At 49.9% G+C, this 15,426-nt stretch overlaps 2 protein-coding genes across 2 annotated transcripts in view; one reads left to right on the forward strand and one right to left on the reverse strand.

The window, feature by feature from the left end:
• The first annotated feature begins 1,491 nt into the window (after positions 1 to 1,491).
• Marcksl1 (MARCKS like 1) lies at positions 1,492 to 3,885 on the forward strand. The gene is made up of 2 exons (XM_031378782.1): positions 1,492 to 1,822; positions 2,627 to 3,885. The coding sequence occupies exons 1-2, from the start codon at positions 1,736 to 1,738 to the stop codon at positions 3,140 to 3,142; spliced, it is 603 nt and encodes a 200-aa protein (XP_031234642.1). The 5' UTR covers positions 1,492 to 1,735; the 3' UTR covers positions 3,143 to 3,885.
• A 179-nt stretch (positions 3,886 to 4,064) lies between these two features.
• Hdac1 (histone deacetylase 1) overlaps positions 4,065 to 15,426 on the reverse strand; it is a 27,176-nt gene continuing 15,814 nt past the window's right edge. The window contains exons 4-14 of the mRNA XM_031378781.1: positions 11,797 to 11,871; positions 10,522 to 10,660; positions 9,924 to 10,065; positions 8,900 to 8,992; positions 6,694 to 6,802; positions 6,472 to 6,612; positions 5,814 to 5,922; positions 5,593 to 5,723; positions 5,332 to 5,484; positions 4,891 to 4,939; positions 4,065 to 4,618 (exon numbers count right to left, since the gene is read on the reverse strand). Of these exons, the coding sequence (XP_031234641.1) occupies positions 4,591 to 4,618; positions 4,891 to 4,939; positions 5,332 to 5,484; positions 5,593 to 5,723; positions 5,814 to 5,922; positions 6,472 to 6,612; positions 6,694 to 6,802; positions 8,900 to 8,992; positions 9,924 to 10,065; positions 10,522 to 10,660; positions 11,797 to 11,871 (1,169 nt within the window). The 3' untranslated portion in view covers positions 4,065 to 4,590. The remainder of the gene's footprint in view (positions 4,619 to 4,890; positions 4,940 to 5,331; positions 5,485 to 5,592; positions 5,724 to 5,813; positions 5,923 to 6,471; positions 6,613 to 6,693; positions 6,803 to 8,899; positions 8,993 to 9,923; positions 10,066 to 10,521; positions 10,661 to 11,796; positions 11,872 to 15,426) is intronic.

A 15,426-nucleotide genomic window follows, 5' to 3' on the forward strand; every position in this document is an offset into this window, starting at 1 on the left:
CACACACAAGGACTCACACACATACTCCATCTGAGTCCTGCTAGCTAGTACAGGCAGCGCCTGGCAGCACTGTGGGTCTCCTATTGTGGCGGAGAGCAGGTCAGGACAGCCCTCCTTTAGTGGTAACAGGTAGAGCTACTGTTCTGTGAGTGACCTGCAGTGGGGACACTGTGACCTTCCCATCCTCAAATAATTCTTGCTTCTCACCCTCATCGGACAGCCCCATTTCTCAATAGGAAATTCCTAAGGTTTTTTTTTTTTTTTTCACCTTATGCTACTGGTAGCTGCTGTTTCCTTGGGACACATCACTTTCCTAATCTGAACTGGGGTGAAATGAGAAGCCAGTCCTGTAGAGTCAGGGTGGGAATGGGCACAGGAGGAAACACAGAATGTGGAAGCCACCTCATCCCTCTATGGTCAGATCTGTGTGGAGTTTCCTGATTTCACAGGCTCTGGGGTTTATACCTTACAGCTTCTGGTCTCCCAGGAGGCCTCCCCTAGGAGAGAGGGGCATGTTGAGCTACTCAGGACACAGCCTTTCTTTCACAACATTTGGCTTCCTCTAGCCTGAAGTCTTTTCTACTGCGAGACAAGAGGAAGCAGCTGTACACCCCAGAAAGCATACCTAGGCTCAGGCAAGGACTCTGGGATTCTAACTGGCCTACCTGGTCCAAAGAAGGAAACAGAAAAGGACCAAGGTCTTCAAACAGGGTAGGTTTGGGGTTTTATCCCTAATAGTGTGCCACAGTTGTGGAAGAAATCTAAACGATTTCTGTCACATTCAGGAAGGGGAATTTGAAGTCTGTTGAGCCTTGCTCGCTCGTATTATGTATAGGCACAGACCAGAGAGAAAGGAAACCAGGCCTAAGTCAGGTATCTTGGAGCCCCAGGCTCTTTACAAAGGGGGATGAAGATGCAATGACTTCTGGTCAAGGAGACACACCCACACAGACTTGGATCTCACCATTCTGACCTGAGGTAGGTCAGCCCTCAGGGTGGCTGCGGTAGACTGACAGGAACGTGGGTGGGACTTGAATTCTGGCCTGAGGGGGCACCGAACTCAGATGATGGTGTGTGGGCGTGTGTTGGTGGTGGTGGTGGTGGTGGTGGTGGTGTGGGTGTGTGAGTTTTGAACAAATTTCTAGAGTATAACTCAGCACCAGCCGTCTGACGAGTCTGGACTTGTGAACCCTTCCAAGAGTTCAAGGAGCAAGTGTAGAACCAGGGAATGGGGGCCTCTCCACCAGCATGAGTCAGGCTGAAAGTGGGCTGGGGATGACTGAGTGCTTCTTCATCGACGGCCTCGTCCTAGTCCATCTCCCGGACGGACCGAGAACCTCGCCTTCCCACACCGAACCCTACCGGCCCCTGGTCGTCCCAAGTGATGGGGGGGAACCGGACAGCTGGCAGTGCCCAGTGCACGAGAGGAACCCGGGCCCGACCCCGCCTCCACCTCGGATTGGGCGCTCATTTAAATGTCCGGCCCCGCCCCGAGCCTCGGGCGCGTACATATAGGCGGCTCGGCGGGCGGCGGGCGGCATTCTGGCGCGGAGCGCAGCAGCGGCGGGCGCGGCTAGCGGGTCGGCTGCGGAGCGGGGGTGCAGCGCGCTTTGCCCCCCGTACCCCTCCCCCTCGGACGCGGCCCCACCCCTCTGCCCGCCGGGCCGTCCCAGCCGAACTATCCCCTGCGGCGCCAGCGCGGGGCGGCTCCGGGCGCCCCCAGCAGACCCCCATCATGGGCAGCCAGAGCTCCAAGGCTCCCCGGGGCGACGTGACCGCCGAGGAGGCAGCGGGCGCTTCCCCCGCGAAGGCCAACGGACAGGTGAGTGCGCTCGGAGCGCCGGGCCCCGGCCCCCGGCCCCCGGGCCTCGCCCCCTCTGGGGCCCCAGGGCCGGGGCCGCGCGCTTTGTCCGGCCCGGGACACGCGGCGCCCCCTCCCCCGCCCGGTCCCTTTGTTCTCGGCGCCGCAGCCCCCGCGGGCGGAGGGGAGGGGCGGGAGGGGGCGCCGGCCGGGCTCCTCGCCTTCTTTGTTCGCGCCCGGCCCGCGGGCGCTGCCCCCAGGCCGCCCCGAAGGCCGCGCGGGAACAAAGGCGCTGCTAGGCCGCACCGAGGGGGCGTCTGGGGCTGCGGGACTGGCGCTCGGCGCCCAGGGCGCCCCATCTGGAGCCCGGACCTCGGCAGCCCGCGGTGGCTTTTGAAGCGGTGGGGAGCAGAGATGCGGGGAGACTCTGGGGTGGGTGGGGGCAGTTCACACAAAGCGCAAGCCTGGGAAAATAGGCCGTCCAGGTGCGAGGAGGCAGCGCCTCGGGGCTGCTTCCCGCCCAATAGCGCTGGGCAAGGCTGGCTCGCCAGCGAAGGATCCAGGCCCGGTGAGGTTCCGCGCGGAAAATAGAGAGCGCTCCCCGCGGGAGGGGGGTGGGGGCCCGTACCCCAGCGCCTCCTGCTGGCTGCTCCCGTCCCTGCGCGCCTGTGCGGTGTGAGGGCGATGTTGGATGGGAGGCCAAAGCCAGACTTGGTTGCTGTGAACCCCCCGGCGGAGGGTTCCCTGGCCTGCCAGGGGCCAGAAGCGGGCTGGGGGAGGGGGAGAAGGGCCCAGGCCCTTACTGCTGTCTCCTCTGCCCCGCAGGAGAATGGCCACGTGAAAAGCAATGGAGACTTAACCCCCAAGGGTGAAGGGGAGTCACCACCCGTGAACGGAACGGATGAGGCAGCTGGGGCTACTGGTGATGCCATCGAGCCAGCGCCCCCTAGCCAGGAAGCTGAGGCCAAGGGGGAGGTCGCCCCCAAGGAGACCCCCAAGAAGAAGAAGAAATTCTCATTCAAGAAGCCTTTCAAATTGAGTGGCCTGTCCTTCAAGAGAAATCGGAAGGAGGGTGGGGGTGATTCCTCAGCGTCCTCGCCAACAGAGGAAGAGCAGGAGCAGGGGGAAATCAGCGCCTGCAGCGATGAGGGCACTGCCCAGGAAGGGAAGGCGGCTGCCACCCCTGAGAGCCAAGAGCCCCAGGCCAAGGGGGCAGAGGCTGGTGCTGCCTCCAAGGGAGGAGACACAGAAGAGGAGGCAGGGCCCCAGGCTGCAGAGCCATCCACTCCCTCTGGCCCAGAGAGTGGTACCGGATCTGCCAGTGCTGAGCAGAATGAGTAGCTGCATGGGGGCAGGTGGGTGACCTCTAAGCTGCAAAAACTGTGCTGTCTGTGAGGTCACTGCCTGGACCTCGTGCCCTGGCTGCCTTCCTGTGCCCGGAAAGGAAGGGGCTTGTTGCCTGCCCCCTCCCAGCCTCGCTCCCTTTTCTCCCTCATGTGGATTCTCCCAGCAGCCATTTGGTCTTACTCTTAAGGCCAGTTGAAGATGGTCCCTTACGGTTTCCCAAGTTAGGTTAGTGATGTGAAATGCTCCTGTCCCTACCTCCTTCCCGAGCCCATCCCTGCAGAAGGCAATTGCTGGGTTTCCAATTCTTTTCCAAGTTCGTTTTGTTTATCCTGCTTTTCAATCCCGAGCCAGAAGTGGGGGCTTATACTCCCAAACCCTGAGTGTCCAGCCTTTCCCCTGTTGAATTCTTAGTCTCTTGTGCTGTGCCTAGTGGCACCTGGGCTGGGGAGGACATTGCCCCTGTCTGGGTTTTTATAAATGTCTTACTCAAGTTCAAACCTCCAGCTTGTGAAATCAACCATGTCTCTGACTTGATAAGCAAGTATTAGGCTTCAGGCGGGAGGGAGGTCGGTAATGTGAAACAGCTTCTTCTTGTCTTTTTTTCCCCCTCCCATTGTTGTAAATAACTTTTAATGGCCAAACCCCAGATTTGTACTTTTTTTTTTCTAACTGCTAAAACCATTCTTCCACCTGGATTTATTGTAACATTTGGAAAAGGAATAAATGTTGTCCCTTTAGTGATGTTTTCATGAGTGGTCTTCTGGGGCATGGGGTAAGGCCTGCACAGACCTGAAGGACAAAGAAGACAGGTAAGTCCAGGGGAGTCAGGAGTGTCTCTGGGGTTGACTGCCCACAGGAGGCAGGGAGGGGAAAAATTTAAACCAACCAGGGACACTGTTAGGAAACAAGCTCAGGAGGATATAGAAATGTGCTGTTTTATTACAAAGAGTCTCACAAAATGAAAATATCTCAAAAAGGAAGCTAACAACCTCCACCTACAGAATTGGGGAAGACAGGGCAATGTCAATTTTTTTTTTGTTTGCCCAGGATGGGTGGGAAGGTATAAACAGAACCAATCTAAAAATAGCTGATATTACCCAAGCCTGAAAAGGGGTCCTAGAAGATCCAGCCACCCCTTCTAAAAAGTTTAATAGGGGCATCTTAACAGAGCTCCTAAGCAGGCACTTGGCAGTTCAAGATTTTGTCTTCTGGTTTTCTCTCCACTCAGACCGGGGAGCAGGATGGACAAGGTAGCCCTCTCTGAGAAGAGTGCTCCCAGCACCACTGCCCTGTGCTCTGGTCCCTGGTTCCTATCTAGTAGTCCCTGGGGACGTTATATTTAATATATTTTATATAAATACACAGAGGAATAGAAAATATAAAATCTGAGAAATTGAGGGAAAGTGAGGAACTTGGGGAGAAGATGGAGCTGCAGATCTTGCTCAGGCCAACTTGACCTCTTCTTTGACCCTGTGAAGAGATCAGATTGACATGAGGAAACTCATGCTAATGGGCTTGAAGCACAAATATGGCTACAATGACTTCCATAGGACACTGGCTGCCCAGGTGACTACTGGGAACTGGGGCTTCCTAGTTATGCAGAGATATACAGACTACACCCTCAAAGAGGCCTTTGTAAGCTGGACCAGCTGTCCTGCTCTTCCCTTCCCTCTCACAGTGGTAGGACACAAAAGGGGATGATGCTCCAATGCTTCAAAGAGAGCCAAAAGCCCCTTCCTCACCCTTTGGCTTCTGGCTTCTCCTCCTTGATTTTCTCCTCTTCTGTGACTTCTAGAAAATAAGAGAATAGGTATGCTTGAAGGCCTCATCTGAAAAAAACCCAGGTCTGGCAGTGGGACTCTTCTATCCTGAAACCCCCTCTTCAATACTACAGTTCACTGGTTATAGAAAAATGAGAAAAGCCCATCCCAGGTCCTCTGGTGAGGCTGGCTGAAAACAAACAGGTTAGACCGGTTTCCTAGCCTGTTTCAGCAAGAAGACAGGCGCAGAGGCAGCCCCCTGGGAAAAGGGCTTGGGTGGTATGTGAGCCAGGGTCAGTCAGCCAGCAGAGACCAAGAGCGTCACTGTTCTGTGGGTCTTGCCACCTCCAGGAGCCGCTGAGACTCAAACCTTCAGTTTAAGCTCCAGAGGAGCTGGCTGGGTCTGGGTCAATCCAAACCCACCTTTTTTCTCTTCTGGATCTTTCTCTTTCTCATCCTCTGTTTTGACTCTTTTGGCTTTTTTGAAGTTAGAAGAGTTCTTGCGACCACCTTCTCCCTCCTCATCCGAATCCGAGAATTCTTCCTCACAGGCAATGCGTTTGTCAGAGGAGCAAACTGGGAGGCAATAGAGAGAGAAACATTGGTATGAGAACAAGGGGCCAAACAGCCGGGCACTGGAGGAGACAGAAGGGAAGTGTAGCGCTCCCACTGATCGAGTCTTACTGGAGATGCGTTTGTCAGGATCTTCCTCGTCCTCATCACCACTCTCTTCTGGGATGGCATCCTCAGGTATGGCCTGCATCTGGACCCCAGGGGCATGGGGCAGCATTCTCAAGTTCTCAAAGAGCCGCTGCCTAAACAGGAGAGAGGGTGGATGGACTCTAGTTAGAGACAAACCAGAATCTGGCCTGTTAAATTGAGAGGCAACTTGGCAACACACTCACTTGATCTTTTCCAGGTATTCATTAGTGTTCTGGTTAGTCATATTGGAAGGGCTGATGTGAAGCTTGAAATCTGGTCCAAAGTATTCAAAGTAGTCATTGTATGGCAGCTCTGAGGGGAATGGGGGAGAACAGTAAAGACATGGCCACCACAGGGCCCATGGAAAAGCATACAGAGCGAGTTTTCTCTGGGTCTGGTTACCCACCTATAAAAGACAGAACAAACTAGGACACCTACAAAGTTTTCATCTGTTCTGCTTTGTCTTTTTGAGATAAAGTCTTTCTGCGGCCAAGCTGGCCTGAGCGTCCTTCTTAAAGGCTGGGATTACACTTAGGACCTACTAATCTTCCTTACACATTTTCCAGGATCAACAGCAGTGGAGCATGTGTCAGCAGGTGGGGAAGGGTCCAAGCCCCCGGTGCAGAACAGTAAGCACTCCTGTATTCACTAGCCTATGCAATGTAAATCACAAACATCTGAGTAACTGACAGTGTCCTGACTAAAAACAAGGGGAAGAAGACTAGGGAAAAACTGATGGCTTCGGTTTGCTGGCCACAAGACAACAGGCAGGAGCCTCAGTATGACCAAACATTAAAGTTGTAAATGAAGGCACATGACATCGAGCTCCCGCCCAGCCTAACCTGGCCCTGGAGCTAATACCGTTAGGGATCTCTGTGTCCAGGGCCACAGCTGTTTCGTAAGTCCAGCACCGAGCAACATTACGGATGGTGTAGCCGCCTCCTCCCAGCATTAGCATAGGCAAATTGAAACTCTTCACGAACTCCACACACTTGGCATGCCCTTTGGAAGGAAAAGGGATGTTGGTTTACAGGGGAACCCAGCAGACCCTGCGCACCTATGAGTGTGTATACCTGGTCTCACCTTTGATGGTCAGATTGAAGCATCCTAACCGATCCCCTGACAGGGAATCTGAGCCGCACTGTAAGACCACTGCACTAGGCTGGAACATCTCCATCACTTTGGACATGACCTAAAAAGATACACCTTAGTTATAACCAATCTCAAAAAAGGCATGTGAGGTCCAGAGGTAGAAAGAGGTCCAGCATTTTTTTCCTTTTCATTTATTTCCCTGATTCTGTATGGTAGACAAGAGGTTTCTGATTTGAAAGCATCTGCAAAGATTATCACAGCTCCAACAACTGAGCTTTGAGTGGCCTCCCTGTCAACCCCTCCTCTTTTCCTTTTTTAACTGCCAGCCCCCCAAGCTGCTTCCTTTCGGAAGCTTCCCAACCTCTCGCTGCATCTGCTCTACCCCTCTGTCCCTATAGATTTAATCTATCTTTGTGTATTTTATTCTCAGACCTAAGCATATACTCAGGAGCCTGCTAGTGGAGCTTTTGTCTTCTTTATTACTAAGCACATGTAGGCATTTGTGTGACCACAAAATTATTAAATATTTTATTAACAGTCTGCCTGGCCCGCCACTTCACTCTATGTGGCAGATATTCCTTTTGTCCAGTGTCATCCCCTCAGTCTTAACCTTCCTTCGCATAGGCACCTCCTCATTTAAAGACAAACAAACAAACAATCCAGCTCAAGGCCTGGCGTGGTGGCACCATTTACTCACAGCACTCAGGAGGCAGAGGGAGGAAGATCTATGTGTGTCTGAGGCCAGCTTGGTCTATATTGAGTGAGTTCTAGGCCAGGACTACATTGGCGAGAGCCTCTGCACTTCACACTATCTTCTCCCTAACTCAGGCCCCCCTGTAAAAACACAGGCTTCATTCAGCCTGCTGAGGACTCCAATAGCAAGCCTGCCTGGAGAACATGCCACACTGCCTTTCCAGTGTCTGGACAGGCTAAATAGATGGGACCTTTCCAAGCAAGCTAGTCTATAAATACTAGAATAAACCAAAATCTCTTAAAACGTGTAGATATTAGTAAAAGGCTGCAAGAAACATGAAAAACCTCAAAGAGAACACAATAAAATAAACAAATCATCCCCTAGTGGCTGAACCCAGCAATGTGGGACACAGAACACTTGAGTGCTGCTAGCACCTTCAGACCAGCCTGCTCCCAGCTTTTGTTGATGTAATCTCTGCTTTGCCAAATAAACTGCTTAAATGGTCACAAACAACAACAAAAGAAAAAAACACATCAGTGCTGTGTGACAGTTTCTGATTCTAGCCCGCAGGGAAGCTCCTCAGCAGGAAGGTATACAACTCCAAACAGCTTTGGGAAGTCTCCGAAACTGAACAGATTCACCAGGTCTTCTCCCTGACAAAGCAGTAAAAGCTGCAAAAAAAAGTTTCAGGGGGCTGGTGAGATGGCTCAGCGGGTAAGAGCACTGAATGCATCTTCCAAAGGTCATGAGTTCAAATCCCAGCAACCACATGGTGGCTCACAACCACTCGCAATGAGATCTGATGCCCTCTTCTGGTGCGTCTGAAGACAGCTACAGTGTACTTATAATAGATATATAATAAGTAAATCTTTAAAAAAAAAAGTTTCAGACTGGACCAGCTGCCTGGAAGAAAAAGAAACTGCTGAGCTACCTGGAAAAGGTTCAGAGCAACCCAGGTTCCCGGAAATGACTCTCCAACCTGTTTGGCTGCCTGAAGGCTGGGCAGTGAGCTGTCGTGAGCAGTCTCACTGGCTGGGGAGGGCTTTGGTGATGCAGCTATTCCTACAGGTAACCTCTTACCAATACTCCTGTACGTAATCCCAATAAAACTCAACGGTTCACCGAGTTGTATTTTGGTGGTATCTGTATTTTGGTCAGTTGTGGGTTTCCTATGTGTGGTGAATAGACATGTGTGTTACATCGCCCCTGGAAAAAAGTTTTGTCACATAGTAACTGACCACAGACTGTTGGGTACATATTATTTACCTCCCACAGAGATTGTGCCTTACATGTTACTGTACTGAGCAAAAGGCCAGACTCACAGACGGCAGCAATAAATTATGTCAATGGTTTGTTTCCCACTACCACACAACAGTCAAAGTTGAAAATACTTCCTTTCCAGGTAACCATTTCAAGGAACAACCTCTCGGCTATGGTAGGCAATTCACTATCTTCCCCTGGATCAATCCCGACATAGCCCAGAGGGTGAGCCAAGACACTTACTGGCTTGAAGATGGCTTCATAGGACTCATCATCAATGCCGTCTCGCAGTGGGTAGTTAACAGCGTAGTACTTGCCTTTGCCAGCCCCAATATCCTAATCAAAGGGGACATTCAAATTGAAAGACAAAAAAGAAGGGGATTCAAAGATGGGGTTGGAAGGCTAAGGAAAGAGACAGTGCTGCTATGTGAGACAAGCTGAGCCCGTAAGTTCTGCAAGGTCAGAGGAAAGCCAACTTACAACCTCTCAATTTTCCCGTGCTACACTGGGCAGAAACTGAACATGCCACCCCACAGCACAAGATCTCTGCTTCTGGTTAAGAGCAAGCCAGGAGGTGGGTCGCAGAAGTAAAAGCCACCACCCACAACTCTACCCAGAGTCTTACTGTCTACTCCTCCACCTCTATGTGGTCCTTTCTAGAAAGCTGTGGAGGGCAAGTCACAGAAGAAAGCTTCTTCCAATTAACTTCAAATAGCAACAGCGACTTACTCGAATGTCCGCTGTATCAAACAACTTAATTAGTCGCATTTCCCACCTAAGGGCAACTGGCAGGGCAAACCGATCTCACTGTATTCATGCTAACTGAGACAGATGGGGCAGCCTTAGGAGGGACAAGTCCGCTAACTGTTCTAGGTAAGACTCAGGCTTTCATGGAGTGTTTTGGGGTGAGTCCATTGCTTTCAGTCATAGTGCTTAAGGGGAAGGTGACCTAAAAATAAAGAGCCTTTGAGGTGACTCCCAGGCGCCCTAAGTGCACACTCCAAATGCAAGCTTTAGGACATAAGAGTGTGATTCAACCCAGCTGTGATCAGGAGGCTGTCACAATGAGCCAGAAACCCCTAAATTCTTTTGACCCCTTATATCCTAATATTCCTCTTCCAGACTAAAGAATGAGATTGTGTAGGTATCCCAAGACAGTAATGAGGTACTCTGAATGATGGAGGAGGCAAGAAGTAGATTTTAGTGACACAGGATAGGAGAGTTAGAGCTAAAGGTGAGTTGGTTGGTCCCTAAAGGGAGTTCTCACCCGTAGGTCCCCAGTTCCTGGGAAGTACTCTCCGTATTTATGAAAGGACACAGTCATGACCCGGTCTGTAGTATAGAAGGCCTCTTCCACGCCATCGCCATGGTGAATATCAATGTCAATATACAGCACCCTCTGGTGATACCTAGGATCAGAAGGTGATAAGGGCCCTGGGGGCTCTTTGGGGATGGGACGCGCCAAGGGCGCCAGGTCCCAGCTTACCGGGCTAGCTGCCTCCCTCAGGTATCTCTAAGCACCAGAGACGTAGAAACTGGCTGAAGGAAGGTGGAAGAGTGGCCGGGGTGTCTCCAGAGGCCTGACCAAGCCGACCATGTCCGATCTTCCTACTCTACAGCCAGGGTCAACTCCAGTCACACAAGGACACTCTGGAGGCAGGATCTGAGCCGCGCCTGCCCCAGATCTTGCGGTGGGCTCAGATCAAACCAAGACCCCGTCAAGGAGAGGATGGCCAGAGACACTCATGGAACACATCCTAGCCAGCACGCCACAAGAAAAGCAAACTAGGGAGCGAGCCCAGGGGGAGGGAAGTGGGAACCTGGCCTAAGGTGCTCCTCCAAGACACAAGGCCAGGCAGGCATACTTTAGCAGTTCCAGGATGGCCAAGACGATGTCATTGACGTAACAGAAGCCAGACGCTTCAGACTTCTTTGCATGGTGCAGGCCCCCAGCCCAGTTCACAGCGATGTCCGTCTGCTGCTTATTGAGTTTCACAGCACTTGCTGAGTGAGGGAAGAGAGCACAGCCTCTTAGTAAACCATTCCCTTTGCCCCTGTGAACCCAATGAGAGGGTCTTTATTTTACAGTGTTTTGAGGGTTATTTTTGGTAGTGTTGGGGCAGGGTCTTGCTGTATATGTTACCACAAACAACAAAATGATGCACTGTATGCTATGTGTGGTAGAGCATATTAAGGAAGCAGAGGTGGGCCAATCTCTTGAGTTTGAAGCCAGTCTGGTGTATTAAGTGAGTTCCAGGCAAGCCAGGGCTACACAGTGACCTTGTCATAAAACAAAACAAAACAACAAAAAAACCCCACCAAAATAGAAATGTTGCCACACACCTGTATATTGTATTTATAGTTGTATGAGTATTTTGTCTATATCAGCATGTCTGCATGTACATCATACGAGTACTTAGTGCTCAGTACTTAGTAGGAAGAGGGAATTGGATCCCTTGGAACTAGAATTAGAGTTGCTAGCTGCCATGTGGGGGCTGAGAACCAAACCCCTGAGCAAGAACAGTTAAGTTTCATAATAAGTTCATAATAAGCAGCATAATCTGCCCCAGCATTTTTTATGGTGTTTGATTTAATCTCACATTCTATTCACCTAGGTGCTGAGAAACAACAGGCAATACTACATGTGAAATACAAATGTGCAGGAGGCTATACCATCTAAATCGGTCCATACTATATGCTAACACATTTTTCAGAACACATCTCCATCCTTAAGCCATGCGTGGCTGCATTTGCTAGGGTTCAGGGCAGTGCTAAGGTAATTCAGAAGTTACAGTGAAATGACCTGTGAGGAATATTTATGACTTCACAAGTTAATGACCTTACTGTTCTATAAGACACAGATGTTGATCTTTCATTTTTAAAGATCTCTGCAGTTCACAAACTGCATTTATATAAGGTGTCTTAACAACTCCTTGAAGCCTACAGGAGATTCCTGTATATAAGCTCTCTGGGCAGGAGAGGAGAATTAAGAACAGCTGTCATTACTGTGTCAAACCCCACAGGATCACTCTTAGTGGTCACAGGTCAGCACAGCACCAGCAGAGTCTCCTCTAAAAAGGCAGATGGAGCTCCCAGCAACTGTCGAGCACAACCTAAGAAGCAGACTTTGGTCTCCTTACCGACAGAGCCACCCGTAGACAACTGACAGAACTCAAACAGGCCATCAAACACCGGACAGTCCTCACCAACGTTGACTTCAAAGAAATAAGCAAAAGGTTAGTTTCCACAATTCCCTTCAGTTTTCTATTTAGATATTTACAACCCAATGAGAAAAAAAAACAAAACAATTCAGATTCTGAAAGCCTGCGTTCTAGCCCAGGTTAACTTCCTGGAGATTTATGCTATTAATGATAATAAGCAATAGTGAAATTCATTTCGACCAGTCAGTAAAAAAAAAATTAAGAGACCCTCCCCCTGGAATTTTGAAGACATGGTTTCACCATGTTCCTCAAGCTGGTCTTGAACTCCTGGCTTAACCTTTCCTTAAACCTTGGTCTTCTGAGTAGCTAGGACTATTGCACACAGCATTAAAAATCTATAGGAAAAAGCATTTGGCAAAGGCTGGTGAAGGAAACCTATATAATCCTTACTTGGTGAGTGTTTACAGTATGCTATTACTTCTAACCACTTTAAATAACTGATGCACTTATCCCCACACAATCTTCTGAGGTAGAGTTTGGTTCAGTCCTATACATGCAGAAATGGGCTCAGAGAAGTGAACTACCTGGTAATACCAGAGGCAGAATTCAAGCCTCATGACCTGCTGCTGCCTGTGCTGAGATAATGGGTCCTGGCCCTTTCCACAGTACTTTATGCACACCAACTCTCAGTTCTCACAACTCAAGAACTGGACAGGACAGGGCCACTGTGCACTGGAACGAGGACATGCAAAGAAGGTAAGTGACTTGCCGAAGGCTGAATGACCAGGAAGTATCAGAATCAGAATAGGACCTAGCTGTCTTGATTACTACAGTCCAGTGCTTTGACTACACCCAAGTGACAACTAGAGTTATTTCAAGCCCATGAGGTACAAAGTACAAAACAGGGCATGAAGTAGAAACACACACAAACACTAACGCAAATGAAACCAAACAGACAGGAAATGATCCTAGAGGGGAGTGTCCAAGGAACCCCAGGCTCTCAAAAACAAAGGAAACTGACTGCTGCGGTGGGGGGCTGGGGGGGCAAGAGTGGGGCAGTGGGGCTATCCTTTCTCTCTGGCCCTGGTCTTTTATCAATAAGGGCTCCCAAAACAGAGCAAGAAGGAAGAACCTTGGGAAGAAGAGGCTAGGAAGGGGTCATTCTGGATTTTGGTAACATATTAGGACACAACTATATTTGTAATAACCTTCAACATTCTTAACTCTGAGTCAACAGGTAAAAGTGCTTGCTCTGTAAGCCTGATGATGACCAGAGTTCAAGTTCTGTAGCTCACAGAAAGGTCAACCCCTCTGCCCCTACCCATACACTGTAACACACCCCACACTGTATACACACATAAAAATTAATTCTTTAAAAGTTACTATTCTGGCCGGGTGGTGGTGGCGCACGCCTTTAATCCCAGCACTTGGGAAGCAGAGACAGGTGGATTTCTGAGTTTGAGGCCAGCCTGTTCTACAGAGTGAGTTCCAGGACAGCCAGGCCTACACAGAGAAACCCTGTCTTGAAAAACCAAACCAACCAAACAAAAAAAGTTTCTAATCTAGTGCTACTGTAGCTTCCTTAGGGAGTAGGCAGTGGGCGCTGTTCCTCATTTTCTAGGTAAACACTGGAAGAGGCTATGTCAATAAGAACTCTGGTCCCTGGGGTCAGGGTCAGGGTATATACTCAGGAGCAGACCATTTCCCCTGACTGTTTCCTTTAGGTTCTGGTACTTGAGTTCCCAAAGGCTGGTTTCTCATCCCCTTGTGGGGATGAGAAAAGGGTTATTAACCTTCAGGACCCAATCCAACATACAGCTCAAATATCGGCTCACACTCTTAACCTTAACTACACAGAAGTTCATGGCTCCATGAGACTTTCTTTTAAAAAGCAGCATCTCTGGAGACAGAGCAAGCTGAAGGGCATGGCTGTAGTATCATCTCTTAGGAGGATCTCTAAGTCACAGAGTAAGTACCAAGCAGGTCTAAGTAGTGTTAGACCCTGTCTCAAGCAGGGATAACAAAAAGCAGCACTGTAGAGACCTGTAGAGGATTTAACAGTAGCTTGGGATACAAACCACACCTTGGCAACAGGCTAGCATAGAAATAACAATCTGTGCCCAGTCTTCAACTGTATTAATCATATCTTGGGCTGTGAGGAATCGTGGGCTTTCGCCATTTTTATACTTAAAACCTCACTGCCAGCCGGGCAGAGACAGAGTGGATTTCTGAGTTCGAGGCTAGCTTGGTCTACAGAGTGAGTTCCAGGATAGCCAGGGCTACACAGAGAAACCCTGTCTCGAAAAAAACCAAAAAAACAAAACAAAGCTTCACTGCTTTTGTTTTGATTTTGTGAGATGGGGCCTCACTGTGTAGCCCTGGAAGGCCTGAAACTCCTGTCTAGTTGAAGTCATCTCTAGAGCATGCTACATGCTTCTTGTTATCACAGAGGGGAGCTGCAGTTAGGGAAGTGCCTCCATGAGATCCAGCTGTGGGGCATTTTCTCAATTGCCCCTTGTGGGTGGTGCTATCCCTGCCTGGGCTGGAGGTCTTGGGCTCTATAAGAGAGCAGGCTGAGCAAGCCAGGAGAGGCAAGCCAGCAAGGAACATCACTCCATGGCCTCTGCGTCAGCTCCTACTTTCTGACCTGCTTGAGTTCCAGTCCTGACTTCCTTTGTGACAAACAGCAATGTGGAAGTAAGCCGAATAAACCCTTTCCTCCCCAACTTGCTTCATGGTCATGATGTTTGTGCAGGAATAGAAACCCTGACTAAGACAAATTGGTACCAGCATAGTGGGGTATTCCTGTGACAACCTGACCATGTTTTGGGGAGGACTGTGGAAGGACTTTGGAACTTTGAGATAGAAGAGCCATTGGTTGTTAAGAGCTCTATGGGATGTTGTGTAGGAGCTTGGAAGATCATGTTGAGAACAGTGCAGAAGATAGAGGCCTGGCTTGTGAAATTTCAGAGGGAAGATTAAAGACTCTTATCAGGGCCATGTCGTTTTGATTGTGATGATTCCGTGGTTTTGGTTAGCTGGGGCTGAAGTATCAGCTGTGATTAACAAGATACCAGAACTACTAAAGTTAAAACTTTGCATTACTGGGACTACTGATGCTGGTTAACTGGAGCTAAGACATTAGCGGTGATTAAGAAGAGACCAGCATCATTGAAGTGACATCTTCTGGGAAGTGTTTTTTTGAGAGCAAAGAGACTGTGTTCCAGAGATAGCCAAGGTTGTACCTTGTGTTGCAGCAGGACTTGGTAATGTGTAAGAGTCACCCAGGTGGTACTGGTTTTGAAGGCATGAAGGGGTCATGAAGAACAGCTGAGGCTCGACACAGTGAGAGGCCATGGAAGGCCATTGGTGAAGGGGCAGCATTGGTTTGCAATTGATGGCCCAGGACTGAAGGGGTTATGTAAAGGAGTTGAGGCTTGGCGCCATGAAGAAAGCCTATGAGAGGCTATTGGTGAAGCCTAGTTACAGCGGAAGACAGTACCATGAATGACCACCAAGGACAGCAGCAGCAGTGGAGTAGAGGCGTCTGGAGCCCAGAAGACAAGCTGTGTGCTGCAAAGGGCAGAGCTGGAGAAGTGACTGGTTAAG

The sequence above is a fragment of the Mastomys coucha genome, unplaced genomic scaffold (assembly GCF_008632895.1).
Source record: "Mastomys coucha isolate ucsf_1 unplaced genomic scaffold, UCSF_Mcou_1 pScaffold18, whole genome shotgun sequence".
Taxonomy (NCBI): Eukaryota; Metazoa; Chordata; class Mammalia; order Rodentia; family Muridae; genus Mastomys; species Mastomys coucha.

What these genes read in the sequence shown, in the direction of transcription:
- Marcksl1 (XM_031378782.1), top strand. Translation starts at nt 1,736, where the DNA reads ATGGGCAGCCAGAGCTCCAAGGCTCCCCGGGGCGACGTGACCGCCGAG. An exon ending in CCGCGAAGGCCAACGGACAG is followed by an intron (nt 1,823 to 2,626) that starts GTGAGTGCGCTC and finishes TCTGCCCCGCAG; the next exon opens with GAGAATGGCCACGTGAAAAG.